The sequence below is a fragment of the Vanessa cardui genome, chromosome 2 (assembly GCF_905220365.1).
Source record: "Vanessa cardui chromosome 2, ilVanCard2.1, whole genome shotgun sequence".
Lineage (NCBI taxonomy): Eukaryota > Metazoa > Arthropoda > Insecta > Lepidoptera > Nymphalidae > Vanessa > Vanessa cardui.
Window position 1 is genome coordinate 3,223,472 of NC_061124.1, and position 26,646 is coordinate 3,250,117.

The following is a 26,646-nucleotide window of genomic DNA, read 5'->3' on the forward strand; positions in this document are numbered from 1 at the left end:
TACATGAGATACTGTCAGATCGTTTGCTGTTACGGCAAGTTTTACGGCTACACACACATAGAAACATTTTTTTGTTATATTGTATACGAATTAATTAGCCCGTACCAATGACTTATGTCCTTTATAAATCATATACAAGGAAAAGAGATAGTGGATTGGGTTATGATCGTACCAATCGAATCTCACTGATTTGAGCACTTTTTACTGATTTTGTTCTCGAGTAAATAAAAAAATATTAAAAATGTATCATAATATATGTGATCGAATCAGCCGGATATTTGACCGGTACGACATTATTCCTTTTTCCAATTATACCACAACGTTTTTAATTAAGAGATATAACGACCAACAGTACATATATATGAGTTTATGTATATTATAAACGCAAACGTAGAACGAGAACTACGAACTTCTGAACGAACGAAGTGAAGTGATCTAAATACTGAACGCTCATTGGTCGCTTGAGCTCGTCATCGACGGCCATCGACCAATGAGCGACATCGACCTTGCAGATTAAATGCAAATTAGTTAATCTGACTTTGATCGGCGTTTAAAAAACTGGAGGTCAGTTTCTTCCGCGATTGAATCTCAATCTGACCATTCTAATAAAAAATGTCCAATTTAAATATTTGGTTGTGATTTTTATTATACAGTTAATAAAAAATATCGTCATATGAATGAAAGACTAAGCTTTTTTATATGCAAAGTTATTACAAGTCTAACAGTTGATTAAATAATCTATTTATACTAAAACCTAGTTTAATTTATTATAGAGCGATCAGTAAAAATATCTTTGAGACTTGAAGTATACTACATTTACAAAGTATCAAAACATAATTGTTAATTATACTACCTCATATTGAACATTCCGTAATTATAAAAATACGACCATTAATATTGTTCTGAAATTCGAAAAGCCAAAGATCTAGCATTATTATCAACTTGTTAATGTTTGAACTTTTATTTTTATCCTTTTTAATTAATATATTTGATTATATTATTTAATTAAAAACAAATGTTAAATTTTGAGTATTTTAAAATATCAAATGTCAGCGATGCTATAAAATATTAATTAAAAAAAAAAACAAAATCTGGTTCGATTTTTAAATTACTTAAGAATGAACAAGTTTCTCACGAATACATAGAATACACGAGATATGAAGGCGTTATCTTTTTTAATCTCGTTTAAGATATCTGCACATGTAAGGATAGATCATTTAAGATCAGAATGTTTCGTTTGTATTTATCGTAGAATTTATGTCTATAGATTTTGCTAATATTTCACTAAGTGCCTAGCTTTATAGTTACCGTACTATTAAAAACGCACAGTCTTGTATTCAGAAATACAGGTCTTATATAAGATGGGTGGTAGCTTCATAGATGGTAGGGCATAGGGTTCGGACTAGAAAGAAAAAGTAATGAACCATCCAGAAATACTGATTTAAGTGAACTGAAATAATGGTTTACGCACCGCCTAGCAAGGTTCCATTACAACTTGGGTTATTATCGTCCACACTCCCATTACAAGTCATAAGCGAAAAGAAAAGTCGGTAAATCGGAATATTAGTAATTCCTCATAAATTGGGGCATTGCTGTTATCCTTTATCCAATACTGGAACTACTGGAGTACTATTGGTTCAATGATTCATATTATAGAGTGTCAAAAATTGGCATGTTTTTGTTTTATAAGATATGTTTGTTGTATTCGAAATATTCAGTCGATCCAATGATGTAAACCATTCGCCTTGAAATTGCTTACTACGCCCATGTTTAGTGTTTGAATGAAATTAAAATTTTGGTCAAGTTGTATGAATTAAGAAATTGAAATTGTAAATGCTTTAAAATGTTTATTTGAACCAGAAAAAAAGCTGTACCAGTTCTGTCGTACACAATATCTAAACTGATTTGTAGTGACTTAATATATAGTGTTCTCTTTCTCGCTTGTTAAGTTAGTAAGATTCATAGCGATTAGTTCTTTTGAAATCAACTGTTTCAAGAAACATTTAGAATTGTATTATTTATTCGGTATTTATTGATTGAACACATCTTACATCTGGTTGGGGACAGTCGTTGTTAGGAGTGGTTTATATCCTAACCACGCTATTGTCTATTATCTAAGATAGTTCCTTACCATAACTAGTCAGCCTTGAAATAAATTAAAAGGAAAATAATTAAGTTTAGATGTTGTGTACATAAGAAAAAATTGACACAATTAGTCTGTTGTGTCATTTAATCTATGATTTACGTAGTTTTTATACATATGTGTTTTATTTATTTTGATTTTGTCACGTGTTGCAATTGTTGTTTATCAGAAAGTAGTGAGATAATTCCACATCCATTCCTCAATTAATAGTCTTAAAATAACTTAGATTTGTGAATTGCACCGTATTGTATTATAGAAATAAAACTATGCATAGAGTATAAGCTTAAAATATTTATAAGCTGTGATTTAAATAGATACCTACAAAGGGATCAAAATAAAAATTAAGAAAAAAATGTTTTTTATTTGACTTATAATACCTTTTATAATAATATTTGATAATTTGTGTGTCTTCATTGTCAAAGCTGAGATTGCGCCAAAACAAATAGTGCCCAAAAAGTGCCATTAAGTACAGTCAGAGTAAGAAAACCTCCGTCAGTTTTCAAATTAATTCCTTTATCAAGACTTAAAGATTTCAGTGCCTTTTGAATCTAAACATGAAATCATTACGAAGCAAATGTCATTCTCGATCGGTAAAGCAGATTATCGCTCATACTGAACACGAATGAAGATCTTAAGGTAACCTTTTTTACCCCGACTGTACATGCACATTAGTTGAGTAGTATGACATATGGCGACTGTCATAGCTGTCATCAGATATTTACAGACTGTTAAATATAAGTTGGCGTTCCTGTGGCAGCACCTGCTACACCCTTTGTCTTACCACTTTGTTTTTTTTATCTACCTAGAAAATAATTCTCTACGTCTCATTTTTAATAGATTTTGGGTAAGTTTTCTTAATAAGGGTAAATAAAACAAATAAGATATAAATGAACAAAAACAATTAGTACATTTTTTTGCCACACGCCAACTTACACTTGAGGCGCTATAAATAAATGTCTAACACACTCACAACAGGTATATTATACCTATATTCACAGGCTATAGTTATACGGTTTTTATTTATCTGTTTTAAATACTTTCTGAGAGGTTTAAAATAAAACAACAGATTATCAACAATTACCCGATTATATTTAATATTTAATTTAACAAAAATTATAACCTATACATCTTTGGAATTCTACTTCTACCCGAGTGTTAAAAGATTCAATAATTTGAAATGAGTATTTGTTTAATGGAAATATGTATTTATGTGTCGATTCTGCTGTACACCACATCATGTTTGTATAATTAATTGGGTCAGCGGATTATTGGGCATACCATAGGGACTCAAGCATCACTAACGCAAGGAAAAATAATTAAACACATTGAGAGAAACGACTTCATAATTAGCATATTCTGTGAATAAACAAAAATATATATATATTTAAGCACTTATAAATATTTTTAATGTTCATCTGACGGTGTGTATAAGCAATGAACACCAGAATAAGACCCAATATTTAACATTTCCAATAGATATGTCTAATATATATTTATATTATGAGATGACTATGAAAAAGTAAAAAAGGTCCTAAGGTTAAATTGATCGCTATTATACAGTTTGAAAATGGAACATTTACTTTTTCTTATAATGTTTTTAATTGCACCAATCAGCCAGTCTTATCCCACCATATGGCAACAATGAATATATTTTTTATTGAAATGAGACAAATAAACATTTAATTATCATGTGAATAATATAATGATAACGTGTTATAGAAATATATAAATTTTCACACGTTCATATAAAATAACATTACTATGTACATAATTTAAGTGTATAATTATATATAGTTTTTTATTTTATTGATAGACGTCTGTCTATCTGTGTTCGTACATTACGTATATACCACTGGGTTTTTTTATTATTATGAATGAATTAAAATTTATAAGGATAAAAACAAAATATTTGAGAAATAAAGATCCATTAATAAACATACATAATGAATTATTAATTATTAAACAGTCAAGGAATTCTACTTACATCTAATTAAACTATGACACCATGATATGTAACATAATTATTATGCGATAATTATATTATACAAGCACTCGACTTGATATTTATTCGAATTAAGTTTACAGAATTTTTTATCTGTGCGTCATCAACTGCCAAAAAAACGCGCCAAAATATTCTACAGACATTGAATTAAAAAAAAAGATAGTTTCATATAATTGGAACAAATAAACTAAACAGTTCAGGAATTAATAATTTACTTATAATGTATGAATTTAATCAATTTAGAATATGTATTGAAGGTATCCGGTTAATTTTTCAGCGGCTTCCTAGCTTCGACCATCTCTTCGCTGATCTCCCAAAGTTTAGTTTCTTCTTCCTTGTTGAATGGGTACTTGGAAGTGTACTCGGCGCAGTCCCGGTAAAACTTACCGGTGTGGCCTTCGATGCTGTAGTCGCTCGCACAAAACACCACAGTTTCTGCGCCCTAAAATATTAATTATCTGTCAAAATGTAATAAACAAAATGGCTGCCACAGGACGTCAGACAGACGTATAAATGAAGACAAAAAGTAAAGTATGACGATATAAGAGATCGTGATGTCATTCCCGTGACGGAATATGAGGCGGTTTTTATAAAAAAATGTAGTTGGTTGTTTTTTTTTTGTATACACACATTTTAAATTTTCCCCAAAGCACAGATAATATTGCTATCGAGAATAAAGATGTCATATGTCCCTAAACGCGTATTACATTTAAATAGTTAATTTTTGATATATGTTGGCGAACGATAAAATAGGCCACCTGATGGTAAATAGCCAATTAGGCGTTGGAAGAAATACTAACTATTCCTATCATTGTCAATACGCCACCAACCTTGGGAACTAAGACGTTATGTCCCTTGTGTCCGTAGTTACACTGGTTTACTCACCGTTCAAACGAAATACAACAATACTGTTGTTCGGCTTTCGAATTTCTGATGAGTGGGTGGTACCTACTTACACGCGCTTACTCAATGCGCTACAACCAAATACTTAAAATACAAAGAAAGTAAATAAGTATAGTACTTTGAGTTTAAGAAATGAGGATAGTATGTATATAAGTGTATAACTTTTATTACAATTACATTTTAAAAATAATTAATCACATTACAATGTATGTAATAGTTTTGTACATAAAACATTAATATAATATATCGATATTTTATATATTCTTAAGGAAATTAAAACCCGTCCGACACAACCACCAGAATTACAATAATAAGATAAATCCTCTTTCGAATTCAAAGAAATTTATAAGGTAAATTTGAATGATGAAAAAATTGAGTTAAAAAAGCGCTTTCACAAATAAAATTAATATTACAGACTACTTCTACACTTGTAAGATAATTATGAAACACTATTAATAAAATATTTTTATTAAGACTTTTTTCATAGAATTCTGTACAATGTAAATATGTATTGCGTAATCCGTCTGTAATCTATTTGAAGAACGCTACAAGAATATTGAAGCACAGTATATTAAAAAAAAACTAGGAATTAGGGCTTACCATATAGAAGCCGAGGTATGCAAAGTAATAAAAAAAAATGGAATATGTGTACTGTACTATGTGATTTTTTTTTTGAATCCGCTTCAAGCGATTGCTATCGCTAGAAGCGTATCCAGTAATAGTTAAGTTTGTGTTGCAATAACGAAGCTAAAATTAGCGTAATAAATACTGTGCTTTCATAACAATGAACATTATGCATCGTTAAGTTGCTTTAATGGTGAACTGTTACGGTGACCATAAACATGGAATAACTCGGAATATTGTAAAAAATATGTTATATATTGTTGTTTAATTACCTTTTTAATGAATAAATAATTTATTGTTGGTTTATTTAGAGTGTGGCTAAAATAATTATGCAGTATATGCTTATCTGCTAAGATGGTGTGAATAATAAAATAAAATGCCTTGAAAGATTAGTTAGCAACGAAAGTCAGTATAATAAATACATATATAAATCAGTCAATCGGTCAATTCAGATGTTTCAGATTTGGCAGTATTGTCATTTTCGTTCCTTGGAACGTACCTACAGCAGTTCGTACTGCGTATGATAAGAATTGATTTATATATGACAAGAGTGAGGAAATAAGCGCCTTTGTCTATTTATAATGTCTCCGGCGAATATGAATAAGATTGGGTGCTGTTTCTTTTGTAGTCCTAAACATTACATTTATTTAAGTACGATTAACAAAATGGCTCTAAAATTAACCTACGAACATTTCAATGCGTATCACTACATAAATAATATATAAATATCGAGAAAAATTCTCATCGATATTTGATATAGTTCTTGTATAACCACGTAGTGACCAATTGTTATTTGTCATATAAGCTGACAAAATACATTAAAATACGTCTTCCGTTTAATTATATTTTATTAATTGTTTTATATTTTTATTATTATAAAGTTAAATTAGAATTATCCTGACTGCCAGATAAACATTGTCTATTACCCAGTCTGCGAGACAAGGCTCGCGATACAATCCACACTTATGGTCACCCTACATCTTACACAAGCACAAGTTCTAAAGTTGCTAATGATATTAACAACTTACCTGTTTAGCTGACCTCATGAAGAAGAACGCAACAGGAGCCATCAATATGTAATGGTACCATCTTACGAAATTTCTGAAACAAAAAACGATACATCAAATATATACATTTAGAACCAGAAGTAGGAAGTAGGTTAACCTCTAAAACAATTATCTTTAATTTACAATAACAAACAACCTACCAAAAAAAAAATCAAAATCAAAATAAACTTTATTCAAGTAGGCTTTTATAAGCACTTTTGAATCGTCATTTTACAATTAAGTGAAGCTACCACCGGTTCGGAAAGTAGATTCTACCGAGAAGAACCGGCAAGAAATTCAGTAGTTACTCTTTTTTAACATTTAAAAAATACAACGTCATGTTAATTAAATGCAAAATTTTCAATTAATGTATCCTGCTTGGAAGTCAACAGGTAATTGTTAAATGACGATTCAAAAGCCCACTTGAATAAAGTTTATTTTGATTTTAATTTTTTGATAATGGCGATTCAAATGTGTCAGTCGCAAAACTCCCGCCTTGGTTTTTTTTTAATTTGTGTGACTTGACGTTGATGTTGCTTGTTCATTCCAACAATATATTGTATTTTCTAACTGAAAACATACCTGAAGAATCATCGCGATTTGATTATATGACAATATCATACATATCGTTACATAGTATAGAACACAGTAGCTTACCACCGTTTGTCCCTATGTATGCTTAGATCTTTAAAATTAAAACAGATAGACTTACAGATATTTTTAAACTCTGTAGAATACTTAGTATCAGCTCGCTAGTAGGTAATATATTTTAGAATGTTTACATGAGAAGCGTTAAATTCGTGTAGGCATTCGTAAAATTATATTATATATAAGTCATGTTGCTTTAAAGTAAAGTAACAGCCTGTACATTTCCCACTGCTGAGATAAGGCCTCCTCTTCCATTAGGGAGAGAATTTGGAACATATTCCACGCTGTTCCAATGCGGGTTGGTTGAATGCACATGTGGCAGAATTTCGATGAAATTAGACACATGCAGTTTTCCTCACGATGTTTTCCTTCACCGCCGAACACGAGATGAATTATAAACACAAATTAAGCATATATATAGTGGTGCTTGCCTGGGTTTGAACCCGCAATCATCGGTTAAGATGCTCACATTCTAATCACTGGGCCATCTTAACATGTTACTTTGCATAATACATTTTACGGAAAGCACCGCCAATTAAAAATAAATGTAAAATACCAGTCTGTAAATGTCTTCCGGGCCTTCTCCCTTCTTATAAGTGTTACTAAGAGAGTAGGTAATGAAACTTAGCAGTTATGCTACTATATCAGGTTTTTCTTTTGTTTTTAATATAAAATCAATATAGCGCAGATAAGAGTAACGTGCATAGTGATTATGTGATACAGATAAAATATACACAAGTGTTCACGTGACGTTCATTGAGATAATCTATACATATAATAAAATTGGAGTGTCTGCTTGTAATATTAAAATAGCCCTTTTTAATCAATGCATATGGATGTATACACGGTACATATAGCAAAATAACATTTTTTACAATTTTTGTGTGTCTGTCTCTTTGTTCTGGCTGAATTTGACGAGACTTTCACTGGCAGATAACTGATATAATAGGGAGTAACTTAGGCTACAGTATACTTTTTTTTGTTAAATTCAAACGCGTATAAGGTCGCGGAGACAGCTAGTCTTACATATTCAAGTTAGACATTGTGTTTTGAAAATTGAAGTAGCTTCATGAAACCTCCATTGAAATGCCAATAACGGCCCAATGATGAGAAGTCAAGCAACCCAAAAACCAATGAATTTTCATACGTTTAATTTGCCTTTAAAATTTAGTGGCTTGGTTTGAAAAGGCCCAAAGTACATTGAATATACACATATAAACTACTTTTTACAATTGGAAAAAGATTTAATAAAATAAATAAACCGTAAACATCGTGAGAAAACCTGCATGTGTCTGAACAACTGCCACTCGTGTTAGGATATCGCGGTAGTTCCTACAGGCAGATCATGGCAGTATTTTCTTTATTTTTACTGAACCCCGGATGGGATTAGTAAAACATATTAAAATTCTCAGTAGAATTCCGAGGTTTGGAATTTCGTAATGTTTACTGTTTACACTCCTCTGCCCTGGAATGTACCTACAGCCATTATAGCCACATATATATATTAGCCACAGTACTATACTCTGAACACATCGAATTATCAGGCGAGGAAATAGAGTGCACTTCATGTATTTTTATTTAACTTCTAATTCTAAACATTATATTTGCGACTAGTATCAGTTCCTGTTATAAATAGTATGTACGTCACAACTTCTAAAAACAACTATTATATTTTTACGAAAGTACATTTACATTATCAAATGCAAATTGAGATGTTACATTAAATATAAATGCGCCGTCTCAAAACTAACAATGCCGGCTAACGTGTATTTATTTGAGAAATCGTTATGCTACATTATGGATAGTTCGACTGATTGAGTAATTAAGACTTGAAAATGTATTATTCCTGGCCCCGGTTAATTCGGCACCCTTTGTAATCCGACACGTCTAATATTATTGAATATTTTTTTACAATCTTGATAATGCATGATTGTGCAGGTTACCTGTGCTCCACCACTATTGTGCACGACGAATTATGTGTTTATTTTGATTGCTTAGTTTGAATTTATCTATTATCTATCACTTATTTATACTTCATATTATAACACAGAATCTTATCATTAATATGATAGATTTGTCGGATTACAATGTAGTCTTTTATAAAAATAAAATCCGGAATATTAGGGGTCTTACTCTTAGGCAGTGGGGTATTCTATAATCCGACAATTTCGATAGTCTGACACTGTCCTACAAAACGTTTATCGGATTACCGGTGATCCACTGTTATCAAATAAACACTGACATATAGTATATTACATACGCGAATGGATAGAGTAAGGAATGAGTACATAAGAGGATGTTTGAAGTTGCACCGTTAACCGAGAAGTTATGGGGATACTGGCTGTTATGGGCATGATATGCAGAGGAATGAGAAAGGGAAAGACCAAAGAAACGATGGATGGATTGTGTAAAAGCCGATATGACTGGAAAGTCAGACAGAGGAGTATGGAAGAAGATTTGCTATGTCAATTCCAAATACAATTGGGAAAAGGGCACGAGGAAGTTGATGATGATATAGTATCAATGATACACGATGTAGACAATCAATTACCTGAATAAATTAGTGTAGCAGAATCCGGGGCAGCAGGCATTAACATCAACCCCTTCGCTCATCAGCTTGGCGGCCAGGCCGCGTGCGAAATAAACATTCATCAGCTTCGAATTACAATAGCCCGCGTTGTGACGGCCGCCCTTTCCTCTCTTCGCTTCTTCAATTTCAGCTCTTAGATTCAAATCACCAAAGTCCAATTTACCTTTTTCATGTAATGTCGATGACACTATGACGACTCTAAAAATGTTCCAAGCACAATTTATACATAGTTTAATATATCCTAGTATATACATTGTAAATGCGAAAGTTTCTGAGGATGTATGTATGTTTGTTTCACGAAAAATTTACTGAACGGATTTAGTAGAGTATGAAATTTTACAGAAATATAGGCTAAAATTATTTTATGTTATTTTACCGTTAGTTTATTTTATTTTTGTCATAATATAACCATACATATCAAATACCTGTGCAAAGCTGGGGCGGGTAGCTAGTTATTAATATAATATAACGTACAGGCAGTCCTCAACTTACGTCGTTTTAAGTTACGTCGAACAATATTTCGACCCTATTCCTTAAGCACAATCAATTATTTCGTTTTCTGGCATAAGAGAATTAACTTGTCGCGAGGTCAATGACACAGCAAGAAGAAAAATCAAAGCAATCTTAATGTCTCGACTTGCGACGAATATTTCGAGAACCAAAATGCCGTAAGTACCAGGAATGCCTGTGATTCTTTGCAAAAAATACAAAACTTATTCATTCTGTTACTTATGTATGTTATGTAGTAACAATTTTGACATACAAAATACAGACTATTTTGGAAATTCATAAGAAACTGATAACTCAAGATATAGACTTTACAATTAAATTGAGACAACTCAATTTAATTGTAAAGCTGATTATTTTCCTTTCATCTTTTTGTCAGTGGAATAGACATATGCACTGTATATATAATGGCTATATATAGATTTAATGGTATATGCTATATCAGCTAAAACATTATCGAAAACATTTGTTCAATTTGAATTATTATTAAATTTATTTGAACAAAGAAACTAGATTATGCTATTATTAGTTACAACAAAACAATTTACTTTGTTATAATGTAATGCTAGTGAATTTATATTCGAACCTATTTATATATAATTAATTCATGTGTGTGTTATAATTGTTTACTAATAAATTAAGAGACATCTATGTAATTATGTCTATCTGAAATAACTGCCAAATCAATTACATAAAAACTATATAAAAAAAAATACAGACAAATTGATAACCTCCTCCTTTTTGAAGTCGGTTGAAAATGCAATAAAGTAATAAGAAAAAAGATCATACATACATTTTGTGGGGACTGTATATTTTGATCTTTTTAACTATGTAACAGATTTCAATAAAATTTTCATCTATAATCAGAATAATGTATAATATGTGTATGTTATAGTAGAGAAAAGATAAAAATTTCAATTTTTCAAGTCAGAAGTTATAATAATGCTTTTTTTTTTAAGTTTTTTTTATCTAAAAATTTGGGAAGTCAAGACAGGAGTTAATATATAAAGCATTTTTACTGGCCTTTAATATATATGCAAGAAGTGTGAATGTCTTTTTATTATATATTTCAGATAGTTTACCTGCTTGGTGATGCTTTCTTCAATAAATCAATAAGTAAGTTTGTGAGATAGAAGTGCCCCAAATGGTTAGTTCCTATGTGTATCTCAAAACCTTCTTTTGTTTTCTGATCCTGTTTCAGTGGAACTGTGACACCGGCATTGTTGATTAGAACATCTATTTTGTAGAAACCAGCCTTTACTACTTCAACAAACTTCTCAATTGATTCAAATGATGCAAGATCTAATTGCATGGGAATCTGTAAAAAATATATTCAATATAATATATAAGTAATATTAAGATTTTATACATGATATTTACTAACATTATTTTGTTTTGGCTTTTTGTTGTGTTTCATTTGCTTTTAAATGACATATGACTACTTAAATATTCATAAAGAATTTTATTTCTGTGCTTACCAGTTCGCCCCCTATGGGTTGCTCTTTTCTTATTTCAGCGATTGCTTGTTTTGCCTTATCAATATCTCTACAAGCAAAAATAACTCGCGCCTTCCTCTTCACAAGAGCTTTGGCTGTCTCCAGGCCTATCCCGCTGTTCGCTCCAGTAATGAGGAAAGTTTTACCTCTCAAGCAAGTATTGCTTACACATTTAGCCCAACTTCTTGATCTCCACTTACGTATTAATCCTAATGCAACTACGACGGAAATAGGCACAGCCGTGTAAATAACGTATGAGGACACCATTTTAAATCAAATTTTTTTAAATAGATTATTTTTAAAATTATGCTTATAAGAAACGAGTGCACGTTAGTTTCGTAACTAGAGTGCAATAAAAATAAAAATTACGTTTTCCGCTCTTCGGACAGAATCCAATGGAAACATTTGTGTAAATGTCAAACTAATGTCAAAGTCAAAGGTCAGAATTTCGTTCTGAAATTATACGAAGATGTTATTTATGTGACATTGGCGAAATAATCTGTGTCCTGTCGGTACAATTGAAAGCCGTTAAACTAAGAATTTAATTGAAATTATTCATCTACTTTCTTATTTGACGCATGATCACATATTCTCATTTAAAGAAGAATGGTACTTCTTTTTAATTAAATAGACATCAACATTTAAAACCCTTATAAGCATCTAGAACTAATATTAATTAAATCGCCTTTTTTATCACGTTTTTTGATAAGATTACACTGCTTATAATTGTTGTCTTTAATTAATTAGCGAATTAAGTATGTCATTATCTGATATTGAATCTGCGATTTATATGTTTTATGAATCTCGAGTAATAAGGAGCCCACGTGGGCCCGTGGTTAGAACAAGTACTTATACTATTGAATGTCCATGTGGTAAATTTTGTATTTACAATTTATTTTTGGCGGTGAAAGAAATCTCCAAGTGTTTAATTTTAATGAAATTTTACCACATACATCCTCAAATCTGCATCAGAGAAATGTGGTGGAATTAGTGCCAAAGCTTTGCCCAGGAGGCCTTAGCCAAGCAATGGGACATTTATATATTACCACCAAATGTCAGAAGAGATAATAGCAAACAAAAAGTAATGTAGCAATGGACTGAAAATTGATTGAGATTTGATTAATATAATCTATCTTTAATTTGTAACCAGAAATGTTTGATTGTAAATAATACACACGTAATAATATATAATATCATTTCATCACATCATCAATATTATCTGTGGTTATTTCACATAAATAAGGATTTATTTTTTGTATTTTAGTTTAAATAAAACAATAAATAGCCGCACTGTTTATTTGAAATACATCATAGGGACAACTAGATAAAAAAATCTATATAATACCAGACTATGAAACACAAATGATATGGTAACAGTATGAATATATCAATATATGAAATATCTTTTCACGAGGCATTTAATTATAGACATTACAAATAAGTACAGTAAGAGTTTAAATTGTCTAAAATATGTATTATCATAACATTAATGGAATGTTTGAAGAGCTTTATTTTTAACAACACATGCAAGAAAGTAGCCAAGTTGGGACAAGGATTGTCATTGTGGCTTCATTCACAGCCCATTTTGGATGCCGTAATAAGTATCCGAATATTAATTTTGTTTATAATACATACATAAATATTACAGAGAAGTACTTTTTTTTCGTTTTCTCTGTCTTCGACCGCCCGCCCGCATCCCGTTGAAGCAAATTCTGGCTATGCCCTTTATTCATAGACAATTTATTAGTAGAGAAATATTTAAATAGTTTTTATTTTTTATCGTTATTTAGACATATTGTAAACTTTCAAAATAAAGCCCTAAGATACAATGTGCCACGCATAATTGTTCATAAATTTATTAGCGATAGCTTATAATATGACTTTAGGCGAGGCACGAAGCACCCATATTGTTAGCTCGGTCCAATATTTGTATCATCTAGCATAGCCACACATAAGAACACAGATTGTATAACTTCACATAATTGCCATTTTTTAAAATCTAGACTAAATATGCGTATAAAGAACTCATTTTGTAAATTGAACACCTCAATAATATGACAACAATAACAATATCTGAAATATAATAACATAAAAGGATAAACATTATTCTATCTAAAAAGATATAATAATTATACAATATGAGTTTGCTATAATATAAAAACTATTAATATAATGAATGTATTATTACGCAAAAATATTAATGGAATTAAATAGTCTTTTTGTTTTGCTTAAATGCTTATTGTATATTTTTTTAAATTTTATAACATGTTATTATTATTCACTAATCATAGTTAACAAATGCGGTAAATGTTAATAAAGCAGCATCTTACAGACCTCATAAGTATATTTTCGCTTGTTTTTATCTGTATTTTATTTTTTTACGCCAACTATAATATTTTTTGTCTCATATTCATAGTTTTTTTTCAAATCTAGTTCTGGTATTAATTTTAAAAAGGTATTTCTTAAATTTTAAGCACACATTAATAGTTAATAAGTTATTAGTAGGTTGGCACTATTAATCAAGATTATAATAATGTTCATTTGTGCCGCATTATTTTAACTGTAAATGTTAATATCAAATGACAGATGGGTGACAATTATCAATGATTAATACATGTAAATGATTTTTAACTTACATTTACAGACCACATAACAGTCTGTATTCAGCTCTTATAAAATATAAAGTGCAAGATTCAAACATTTGAGGCATTGCTTCTATTTTTCCATATAACTGTCATACTGTGTCTAACGACGTTATTACATATAATTGAATTAATAATAAGTAAAATTCAAAATGAAATGAATATTTCAATCATTAAAAAGAAATAGTAAATATTTTTCAACAATTATTAATGAATTAAAGTTTTATTTTTAAACATAACTATAAAAGCTTATAAGCTTTGTATAAAATTTCTAAACTATTTATGAAAAACTTTAGGAATTTATTTAGGTTCTGTTTTTTATTTTAATATTCTTAATAAAGTATTGTCAAATTTTAAAACGATGCGTTATATAAAGTCCAATCTTTTGGCAAAAATTATAATAAATTTAAATTGGAATTTGCGCTCAACCATTTTATTGCTCTAACGCAATTGTAGATTTTCTAAGCAACAACACCAAATGTTACAATAAATTATTTATAACAAATAATATATATTTAACTAAACTTCAAGCTATTTCAAAGGCAATTTTTATTTCTCTATTAATTATACTATTAATATATTTATTAAGAAACTATTCAATAATATTTGTCTTTTAATAAACCCGCGTTTGAGTCACGAATTCGTTTTTTATTATAAATTTTTCAATTCGTGATCAAACCAGAAGGCTCAAACGCCTCCTACATTAAAGATTTAAGAAAATTGTATTTAATAAATATAAAGAGAACATTCAACATCAAACCACATACGAGATTCATAAAACGTTGTCAAGAAGGGAATATCAAACGATCAGCAAAAATCTTAGACAATTTCTCATAAGAATACAGCTTTGAGCGATGTTATTCTTCTTATAAAAATCCAGCGGAAATATGTACAATACCCTCGATGTGAAACGGGTATACCTTAAAGATCACATCGGCGTCGACAGCTGATGTTTTGAACGGTCGACGCCGACGTCCACCGTGACCACCTTCCCGTCAACGGGAGTGCTGTCCGTATCGTTGTCGGGCATAATCACGCACACGAACGACTTGCCACTGGTCGCGTTGCGCGGGTATATGGTCATCGGGATGAATCTATCGCTCGTGCCGTCCACGTAGGCAGCCAGCCTCGAGTACACCTCGGGAAAGTGCTTCTTCAGAACCACGCCTCTACTGTCCATCTCATTTATAATATTCTTAAAACATATTTCTCTGAATTTGTGCGCCGTCGCCGCGTTTTTCTCGCCAGCGTTCGTCAGCTTCGACGTTAGGATGAGAGTTTCCCGATCCTCGGGCGTACCCTTACTATCTCTTCGGTTTCGCTTGCGATTCTGTTCCTGTATCGCCGAGGATACGGACTTGCTGAGACGCAGTTTGGCGCACCTCGATACCATCTGTCTTTCCCACTTGACGGCCCCCTTCGTTGGCACTTCGCTGATAATACACACAGCGACGTATAATATAACTCTCGTTTCAGGGTTGTACGCCTTGCACAGTTTTACCACTTCGGTGTACAATTCAGCACCCATTTCGTTAGGTTGGAGGGATGTCCATTTCACGAACTCCGGCTCGCTCAAGTACTGGTAGCCGTGGATGGTGAACTTTTCCGCTGCTTCGGGACTGGTGAAGAAGATCTTCACGACTCCTCTTCCTTGTGCTAAATATCCTTTATGAGCTATTGTACTGATTTGGTGCAGGGAATTGACGTCTTCCTTTGCCGCTGAAATTATCTGCCTGCACAGCGTGCTCGCTCGCGAATGTAGACAAACTTTCCTGTGCTTCTCCCAGTGAGCTCGCCTGCACTCCTTGGAGCAGTACATCGTCGTGCAGTTGTGGCAGGTTTTGTAATGTCGTTTGGCGTCTGCCTGCGGTGCGCGGGAGGAACATTTCGAATATTTGCATTTAACGAAACCTTCGTCGGTGCTGTTTTCGGTTTGTAAGGAAGCGAGGGAGGTTTTGGAATCGTGATGAGTGAGGTGGTGATCGGATCGCAGGGCTCCGGCGTCGAGGCTCGTGCGGCGGTCTAGGGAAGCACTGTGATGGGCGAATGGCTCACTCCTCCTTCGAGAGTGCTCGCCCTGAGCCGACCTCGAACGTCTGGATTCTTGCATCGTTACCGGAACATCAACTGTATCCGTCCCTGCAATATCGATAAATTAATAATATAAATGTTATTATAATTCGAATAACTTCAAAGACTCAGGACCATTTTTGCAAATAAACATAAATCTTGAAATCAAGTCAAGATGCTACACGACAATACAGCATGCTCGGGGGACTATACATGTTCTAATCTATTACAGGGAATCATGCAAAACTCACAGTGATGACGAAGATTTTTTTAAAGAAAGTTTTATTTATCTTACAGAATAGGGTTATCGGAAGAAATTGCGTAAATATTCGGAGAAAGGTTGAAAATGTGAAAATTATTAAAATACCTTATTCCCGCTATACATCCGTGTAGTGGCATCATTTTTGATTCATTTTAACCGACTGTTCAGAAAGCGCAAGGCATGATAGTCACACAGTGGACAAAAAATGCGTGTTAAGGTAAGACAAATATAAAAAATTGGAACGGCTTTGACTTACATATCGTTCCTACCTGCTCGATCGTGGTCGGGACTCGGGTCGGTGAAGGAGCTGGGCCCCTCGCTGGGCGGGCTGATGAAGCGGGAGGCAGGGGAAATGCTGCTGTGCCCACTACTGGCTAGCTGTTCATACCGTGGACTCTGGAAGAGTTGGGAGATGGGTAGTATCGAATTTTACCTCTACCTCTATTTTTTTGGTATTCTTTACTTGTTCCTCTATTTTCTTATTCTCTATAAGACGTATTTGTAAGAACATAACGTAATATTGTAGGTTGGAATTATTTTACTTATTTAAGTACTTTTATTTAAGTAATGTATACCTTTCCACCTAACAGATAGTAAGGACTCGCTGATTTCCTTGGACTTGGTTGAGGAGTCGGTATCCTCGTTGGTTGAGAAGGGAGGCCAAGAAGAGAGTCCAAAACGTCTTCAAGGGTCGTGGATCCCGGGGAAGGCCTGGTTATACCGAGGTTTAAGGAACGCTGGGAATCTTGCCAGTCTGTAATTATGGAATACGTCAGTTACGGCTAGTTGGTTTTTAGCACTATATTTCCATTTTTAAATTATTTTATTTGAAAAAAATTTTACGAACGTGGAATTTATAAAGGTTTTTTATTTATTAATATCGATATCAATATTTTAATAAGGGGATTTTTAATTATAATATATTAATGATACAGGGTTAAAGAAAAGCTTTAAAATTGAAAATTTTAAAATTATATAATTGGCTATAGAAAAATCTAAAATAATATTGAAAATAATATAAAACGTAACTTTAGTAAGCATTAATTATAAAAAAAGACTATAACAGGTGCAGTAAAACAGGACGATGTGATTTTCTAATTTCAAAAAGTAATATGTACTTACCATGGTTGTTTTTTTTTTTCATTTTTTCCATTTATAATCGAACACCTTTTTAAATAATTAAAGTAACTACGATCTCAATAAGTCATCCCTAGGTATACTCTATACTACCACGAAAAAAAAAACTAATACAGTAACGAAAAACTTCACAGAAATAAAAATAAAACAAAAAGAAATTAAATAAAACTGAATATATTTAATAATCATTATAAGTAATGTTTAACTTAAAAGGTACATACAATGATTTAAAATGTAATGGAGACATACACAAATCTATAACGGTCACAAATGATTTGAAATTTACCGAGATTCTCTATACTTTATATATCTATGTCTACGTATTAATTTACATTTTTAGGTACTATTTAAAGTTGATGATTGTGTAGAGAGCTAATGAATTAAAATGATAACTAGTTGCATATTCAAAATGGCGTCAGATATTTACCATTTACCACATAACATATGATTCTAGTACAAGTAATTCATAACCAGAGCACAGACTAAAAAGACTTTGTCACAGATAAAAAATAAAACTGTATTGATTGATATTCGTAAAATAAGTCTATTATCGTTGATTAAATTATAATCGGGGCGTATTTTCGGATTTATATTTCGGCTGTGCGAATTTTTTACGCGAAATGTTAATTTCTAACCTAATCAGAACCTGTATAATTTACTCAGGGACATTTAGCCCCAAACATAAATTACGAGGTGATTTAAGTAGAAGGAACTTGGTTTTATGAGACTTCAGTCTATGTCACTTCTCACCACCACATAATATCATGGTTCTGATAACTGTCGCCTTGTGGTATACATTTATTTATATTATATTCAGGCATTGTAATGTTATATATTTGAAGTTTTGTGACTAATGACTAAAATATAAATGACGATGAAAATTAAATAAGGCATAAGTAGTTAACAGGAAATTAGCACCTAATATTATATATGTGATATTGTATTTACAAAACTACTAATTATTCACTAGCATTAAAACTAATTAATATAGATTTGCATTAACATAATAAACACACAAACAAAATAATTTACTCTGTACATTTTATGATAAAACAATTATAAAAAACTGGTTTCCTCGTCAGATTTAAATCAAATTACAATTATGGCATTAAAATATTATCTATTGACTATTTCATTAAATATATAGATTGTGTAAGCATTGTGGATTGAAAAAACATGTACGATAAGTTTGATTGCTTTACAGCGTACTCTCAAACCATAAACAAAAATAAAAAGTAGAAATGCATATTTATTACAAAAAAAAAAAACAAAAAGTAAATAAGCTTGGCGGGTTCCAGTCGTCATAAAATGGTCAAATATATTTCTTTACAATATGTCAATAGACTAAATAAATAGCTCCCGCCATTAAACATATATAAATATTAAATATGATCTATAACTTCTCAAGCCACTACAAGCCAGTGCTCTTTGCGTAAAAACTGCTCTCGCTCATATAACGAATGTGTCCAAAGTGCAACGATACTACAAAATATACGTATATAATGGTCCTGAGTCTTAAATACAGACTATAAAGCTCAATTACACAACATTTTACAAAATGAAATCCTACAGTTCGAAAACTTTACGATTTCATTCCACAGATAACTAAAAACATAGAACAGCACAAAAATTAACGCACAGAGTATTAACATAACATAAAGTTAAGGACACTGCAGGTTTAGATCTCGAAGGCTAAATGCATAAATTCCGTTCGGAAGAAGTGAACAGTTCAGGTACTAAATAGATAACACTTTTCAACAAAGCACGGACTCGACTGGTTCTTTCCAGCTGTATGCTATACATTGCCGTTTCGTGGAGGGAATGTCGTTTGGATCAGTTATCAAAACCTGCAATGTACGGTGTAGCGTGGTCACGCTCGCTCACCGGGCGCCGCGCGGTGCTCGAGGCGGAGCGATGACGGCGGGCGCGGGTGGGGAGGGGGGAGCGCTTCCGTCACCACCAGCGGAGTCTGAGGCGACTCTAGAGGCTTTGTACCTGCAACGGATTTATTTGAAGATCGACTATATTTATCAGTCTAAGGAAGCTTTGACGTATAACTACATCATTATCATTATATATAACAAAATAAATGAAATTGATGGTTTGTAACATATTTTTGGTCCATAAAGTCATTAGCCGTAAAGAAGCAATAAAATAAAAATAATTTGTAATATACGGACTACTCTGGTAATATTGACCATGTATTGTAAATGAAGTAATTGAAAAATATATGTCATAACATATTACAACTTACCAACAAACGAACTCTCCAGCCAATACAACTTCTGACTGGACCGCGGCGAGGGTTGCCGGTCCACGTCTCCGTTGGCCGGCTCCAAGCCCGACACGTAGTGCACTATCGCGGACGTGACCTCTTTGATCGAAGATTGGATCTCTTCAGATGCCTTTGCTGAAGCTGTCTGCTGAAGAAGGGATGAAGCTAGCCTGAAAATTAGAATATTTATGATTAATTGATCTTTATAGGTTTTCTTTAAACTATTAGTCGCCCAACGCACAACAACATACAACAGCAGCCTGTAATTTCCCACTGCTGGGCTAAAGGCCTCCTCCCCCTTTGTGGAGAAGGTTTGGAACATATTCCACCACGTTGTTCCATTGCGGGTTGGTGGAATACACATGTGGCAGAATTTCTATGAAATTTGTCACATGCAGGTTTCCTCACGATTTTTTCCTTCACCGCTGAGCACGAGATGAATTATAAAGACAAATTAAGCACATGAATCAGCGGTGCTTGCCTGGGTTTGAACCCGCAATCATCGGTTAAGATGCACGCGTTCTAGCCACTGGGCCATCTCGATTCAACGTAGTGAAGAATAAAGTATTTGTCACTGGTTTTTTCTCCAAATGTCGGATAAGCTATAAGATTATTGTTAAGACCCGCTTGCTAAGTGTTTGAATGCAAGGAGAGGTGTACGTGTTAAAGTCGTAGGCTTTAGATATAAATTAAAAGCATATGTCCACTTTGGGGTTAAACTAGCTTCACATCTAACTTTATTAAATTCATTTTATCAGGTTTCGTGATTTAGCCGTGCAAGTGTTATTAATAAAAAGAGTTACTTTCAAATTTATAACATTTGTATGGATAGTTATGTAATGGTTGCAATATTTTGCTGATAACTTACCTTTCGTGTGGCGTCCTTGGTGTGGTATTTAGACGTTCCTGACTCCTCCAGCCGAGGTAGGGCTGTCGTGCACTGAAGGAAGACCTGGTAGAAGGGGAGCACAGCGGACTCGTGCCTCGGATGCTGCTACGTGTTGAAGAGCACGGTGAAGTCTGAAAGTAATAAGATATTATTTTTATGAACTCTGGATTTATTTTCATTTAAAATTTTTCTTTAATGAACTTGTGTTTTTTATGAGAGCCGAGATGACCCAGTGGTTAGAACGCGTGCATCTTAATCGATGGTTGCGTGTTCAAGACCCAGGTAAGTACCAATAAAGATTCATGTGCTTAATTTGTGTTTATAATTCATCTCGTGCTCGGCGGTGAAGGAAAACATCGCGAGGTAACCTGCATGTGTCCAATTTCATAGACATTTTGCCACATGTGTATTCCACCAACCCGAATTGGAACAGCGTTTTGGAATATGTTCCAAACCTTCTCCTCAAAAGTCCTTAGCCACTAATAGTGGGTAAGTGGGTAATTTACAGGCTGTTGTTGTTGTATATATCTTAATAAAGATATTCGCAAATAAACTAACTTGATTCGAATTGAGCCGGCTCGTCGACCACCTTCCAAAGCTGGTGGTGTGAGGAGATAGCTGTGGCGGAGGCGGCTGCGCGTTCGCGCCGAGACTGCCGAGCGATGTTGTTTTAGAGTTGAGGCCACTCCAACGGGTCGCTGACGCCGAAGCGTCAGATAGTCTCTTGCGGAGGAGAAAGCCCTCTCGAGGGGCTGGAGCATTTTTGTACCTGAAATAAAAGTTCAGTTTTATCCATCACGACCTCCATCGAGGAGTGTGTACACTGGTTTTCATGCGTACGCCACTCGGTTCGGTTTTGATTCCTTGCCGAGTCAATGTAGAAAAAGTTTATTACATTTCTATGTTGTTTGGGTCTGGGTGTTTGTGGTACCGTCGTTACTTCTGATTTTCAATAACACAAGTGCTTAGGATGCATTAGGGTTCAGAGTAATGTATGTGATGTTGTACAATATTAAAAAATATATAAATATATTTATTTATAGAAATAACTGTGCAATATTCTGATATTGAAAGTTAATTACTGTGAAAAGGAAAAGCGAGTGAAATGCATCACAGATTTTATTGTGACCAGTTCGTTTAAAATATAAAACTAGCGAATTACGTAAGTGAAAGGTCAGTCAATATACCAAGAGCGCATTTTATCTTTACATCAACTTTCAATATAATTAAGTCTTGTCTATTGAGATGGCCTAGAAAATGTTTCTATAGTCTTTTTTTAATTAATTTATCAACAAATTCTTTAACTAATTGAAACATTGTATTATTATATATTTAAATGTTCCACAAGATGAATCACTACATAGTATAAAACAAAGTTGCTTTCTCAGTCCCTATATCCCTATGTATGCTTTAATCTTTAAAACTACACAACGGGTTTTGATGCGGTTTTTTTAACAGATAGAGTGATTAAAGAGGAAGTTTTAAAGTGATGTCTTAATTTTTTTTTGCGCATAGTTGCAAATTTCGCTAGTTTATTCTTAAATTCTTTGTATGAAATAGCTCTAGCGAAACATTAGCAGTGTTGTTCATTAAGTCATGTACGCATTTTACAGTAGGAATAATTAATGCTTCGTTAATTTTAATAAACCATTTAAACTGTGCACGACGATGAGCGTGTGACACTGTTAGCTAGATAACATTGAAAAAAATATTTTCTTTACCACTCAGTTTGATTTTTTTAAATAATATACTTCTAAAATGATTAAATGTTTCGTCTGTGTAGTAGTATTTTTATAAGTTTAGATTCGTCAGTTTTGTCAAGGATTTCTCATTAGCTGAATCGAAATCGCACACATTTCGAAAAGCACATGAAGTTGGCACTGGTCTATTTCCAGGCGTGTGGATTTTCCGTTTCATTAGATTATGAGTGAGATAATACCGCAGGCACCCACACTGTTGCACGTTTCACCCACACTATTGAGTCTCCTGTGTAGTTTGCTTGTCTTTTGTCAAAATTAGTTTCATTGACAGCTGCAGCTTTGAATTGTTTTTTTTTTTATGTACAGGCAAATATACATCGGCGGCGTTAAAATAATAACTATTCCTTAAATTGTCAATATGCCACGAACCTTGGGAATTGAGATCTTATCTCCCTAGTGGCGATATTTACACTGGCTCACCCATCAAATGTGAATACAACTAACAGTGAATGTAGAACGAGCGACTACAAGCCGTACAGCTAAACACATCAATTGTTTTTTTTTTTTTTAATTTATGGTATAGGTTGGCGGATGAGCAAATGGGCCACCTGATGGTAAGTGGTCACCATCGCCCATAGACAATGACGCTGTACGGAATATTAACTATTCCTTACATCGTCAATGTGCCACTAACCTTGGGAACTAAGATGTTATGTCCCTTGTGCCTCTTACACTGGCTCACTCACCCTTCAGTAGTATTGTTATTTGGCGGTAGAATAACTGATGAGTGGGTGGTACCTACCCAGACGGGCTTGCACAAAGCCCTACCACCAGTAAGATGTTATAATTTGGAAGTTATTAACATTATATGTAGAAATGAGGGAATTTGACTAACAGAACGTAAATAATTATAATAGAATAGATATCTAATAGTTCTAAATGTGTCTATTTATATAACATACCATTCCGGCACATTGAGTTTCTGCAGTGACCTCTGGACCCGCAGTTCGTGCTCCGAGAGCACGCGGTCGGAATTCTTCTGCAACTCGTTTTCTGGAGGCTGTAACAAGACGAAAATATTAATTAAAAATTATAATCAAATTAATACAGTTACTCTATTTAAAAAAAAACTACTTACGATAACATTTGCATAGCATATGTCATAAAAGAAACATTAAATAACGCATTAATAAATAATTAAAGATGATTTTCTAATAATGATGTATATTAAGTTAATTATAAACAATTATTAATTATAAGATAGAGTTATGTAATAAAATACGAACGAAGTAACTTTATGCTCATTGTAGCGGAAAATTTACAAAATTTCTTCGTCATTCGACGCTGTACCGTAAAATATTCGATACAGTGCCGGGTCAATGTGCGCGATATTAGGTTTTAATAATTCAACGTTTTCGTTATTTAGATTTTCTATTGAAGACGAATCACGAATCTGTTCTTTGATTTTTAATGACTGGAGTAATTTATTAACAGCGAATTTGGCGTAAGCCGCGTCATCGTCATCGTCCGATAAATCAGATATACTGGTATTTAAATAATGTGATTGACTGATTAGGTTTTCATTGTTCAGTGATTCTCTACTTTTTAACACGCTCTCACTTATTCCACACATATTCATAATTTCCGTCCAAGAAATGAAACAATCCGATTCGATTGTCATTTGATTTGATTCGTATATTTCATTATCTGTCGTCTCCATGAAACCCGACACTCCATAAATAGTTTCGTACCAAGATTCGAATTCATCTAAATCAGAAGAAAGTGACCTATCATCGATAGACATCGACTTTTTTAATGTAGATGTTCGAAGATTTGTTTCTTGTTCATTGCTGAGTCTATCGTTTGCAAAATCAGCATAATCTGGTATATCGATATCTTCCATATCTTGAGGTTGCGGTTTGATAACGTCATTGTGTCCATCCTGACAGATTGAGTCGTCGTCCACTGTCGGAGGCGGTGGCACATTTTCGATCAAGCGTTTAAAGAAATCACGAACTCTTTCATCGTTATCTTTAAAACTTTTCGGTATATTTTCTTTATTTTCTCTATTAAATGAAGTAATCCGTTTAGTAACATTATTGGTGAGAGAATTATTGTTAACAGATTTCGCACTTAATGCCGAATTCGAAAAGTTTCTTCTTTCCGATTCAAACTTTCTTATGCAAATCTTTGACTTCCATTCCTGATGCTTGTTTTTAAAACCGGTAACAGTGAATGAGATTTCATCTTCTGATTCGCTTCTCGGAATTTCTGGATACTTCGCGTAGTATGTATCCCTAGAAAGAGGCTTCGAGTAAATGTGTTCGGGTTTCACATCTTCGAAGGGTTCCATTTCTTGCGTAATCCATACAGTATCCAGACATTGCCAGAATTTGTTTCGCTGAAGGATTTCTTCGGTTGTAAGAAGCACAATCGACACCATATTTACTAAACACGTTACTCGTACATAAAATATATATATAGACTGACTACCGGAATGAGTTAATATTCTCACTAGATTTAGAAATCGTTAAGAAAAGTAAATATTTACCGAATAATAATATGTTTCGGTAAGATAATAAATGTCTTACATATTTCACTAATTGATTTGTTTATGAAAACTGGCCGTATCTTTATTTGATCTATAAATAAATCGAGGAGTACGTCAGTATCGTTTATCAAAAGATTACATGTGCCGTTTCTTTGCTGTTAGTACTTTGTACTTTATATATATTTTCATATATCTAAAATTTTTAATAAAATGTACTTGTATTTGTGCAAAGGTTAAACGACCTTGACTTTATTTGGTATTGGACTCACCCTAACGTCAGATGAGGCGAGAAGCGCACAAGGCCCGAGTAATCCTACGGTTTCCCAGCAAGTCATGTTCACGAAAAACTTTTCCACAACAGGTCTGTCCTTTATGAACTACTTCTTCGTACTGATAGTACTATCATGTATTGCACTAGTGACTTCATAATAGATTACGTAAGTCTTACATTACTAATATCTGATACCTAATTAATTTTGAGAAACAAATAAAGCATCTACACAAAGCGGAGCCGCCGAGAGGAAGTAAAGCAAGCTGCAATATCGAAGCGGAAAGCGCTTTCCAATCAAATCAGCACAACGTCGCTTATCGAACGTCAAAATCGAATTACGAGACTGAATCGGAGCGCCCTCGGCGCTTCGGTGCTTATGGTCGCTCGGCGGCCGGTGGTGGAGGCTGCTTGATCTGGCATGCGGGGCTCGGTCGGTCACGCGAGTTCGCCTATGCGGCGCTCCTCATCTTGAGGTAAGTGTTTGCAAGACAGGTGGCCGCGGCGATGCCTCCCGCCAGACTGAGGTACGATTCTTGTCCTTGGGCTTTGCGCATGCGTTCACACACCCTTACTACCAATTTCTGTCTTCAACAATGCGTAGAAACGTCTCATTGCAATGATGGCACACGTCCTTTCAGTTGAGCTTTTCAGTTGAAAATACTGCACCTCAGAAGGAGTATTGCTCCTTTGTCCATTGTCTTTTTTCATTTGCGGTTGTTAGTTTTCCTATGGGGATAACAATGGCATTCCCAGCGCGAGTCTTTAATACCTCTTAGTTTTAAAGTTTACGATTTGTACTCGCTCAAAAGGGAAGTCGGGAATTAATTCACGTTGACATTTCAGAAGTTTATACGGGCTTGTATTGGTTTTGAGGGCGTGGCATCGCGTGA

General features: G+C 33.4%; 2 protein-coding genes across 5 annotated transcripts in view; both read right to left on the reverse strand.

The window, feature by feature from the left end:
* Positions 1-3,210: 3,210 nt before the first annotated feature.
* Positions 3,211-12,362, reverse strand: LOC124539139 (retinol dehydrogenase 14-like). Its single transcript, XM_047116450.1, has 6 exons — positions 12,264-12,362; positions 11,942-12,231; positions 11,546-11,781; positions 9,918-10,154; positions 6,701-6,773; positions 3,211-4,587 (listed from the first exon to the last, which is right to left on the reverse strand). Exons 2-6 carry the CDS (start codon positions 12,224-12,226, stop codon positions 4,411-4,413), a joined length of 1,008 nt encoding a protein of 335 aa, XP_046972406.1. The 5' UTR covers positions 12,227-12,231; positions 12,264-12,362; the 3' UTR covers positions 3,211-4,410.
* An 879-nt stretch (positions 12,363-13,241) lies between these two features.
* LOC124542461 (protein PRRC2C) overlaps positions 13,242-26,646 on the reverse strand; it is a 93,243-nt gene continuing 79,838 nt past the window's right edge. For 2 of the 4 annotated variants that reach the window (XM_047120409.1, XM_047120414.1), the window contains exons 4-11: positions 23,897-23,994; positions 21,793-22,003; positions 21,214-21,365; positions 20,325-20,515; positions 19,955-20,068; positions 17,509-17,687; positions 17,203-17,329; positions 13,242-16,740 (exon numbers count right to left, since the gene is read on the reverse strand). In XM_047120409.1, the coding sequence (XP_046976365.1) occupies positions 15,530-16,740; positions 17,203-17,329; positions 17,509-17,687; positions 19,955-20,068; positions 20,325-20,515; positions 21,214-21,365; positions 21,793-22,003; positions 23,897-23,994 (2,283 nt within the window). In that variant the 3' untranslated portion in view covers positions 13,242-15,529. The remainder of the gene's footprint in view (positions 16,741-17,202; positions 17,330-17,508; positions 17,688-19,954; positions 20,069-20,324; positions 20,516-21,213; positions 21,366-21,792; positions 22,004-23,896; positions 23,995-26,646) is intronic. The other 2 variants (XM_047120412.1, XM_047120417.1) reach the window with 2 other exon arrangements.

Bases quoted from the DNA above. Each gene is read 5' to 3' on its own strand.
- LOC124539139 (XM_047116450.1), bottom strand. From the start codon at position 12,226: ATGGTGTCCTCATACGTTATTTACACGGCTGTGCCTATTTCCGTCGTA. The intron at 11,782-11,941 runs GTAAGCACAGAA...TATTTTTTACAG, and splicing joins AACCCATAGGGGGCGAACTG to ATTCCCATGCAATTAGATCT. The intron at 10,155-11,545 runs GTAAACTATCTG...GAACATTTTTAG, and splicing joins AAGAAAGCATCACCAAGCAG to AGTCGTCATAGTGTCATCGA.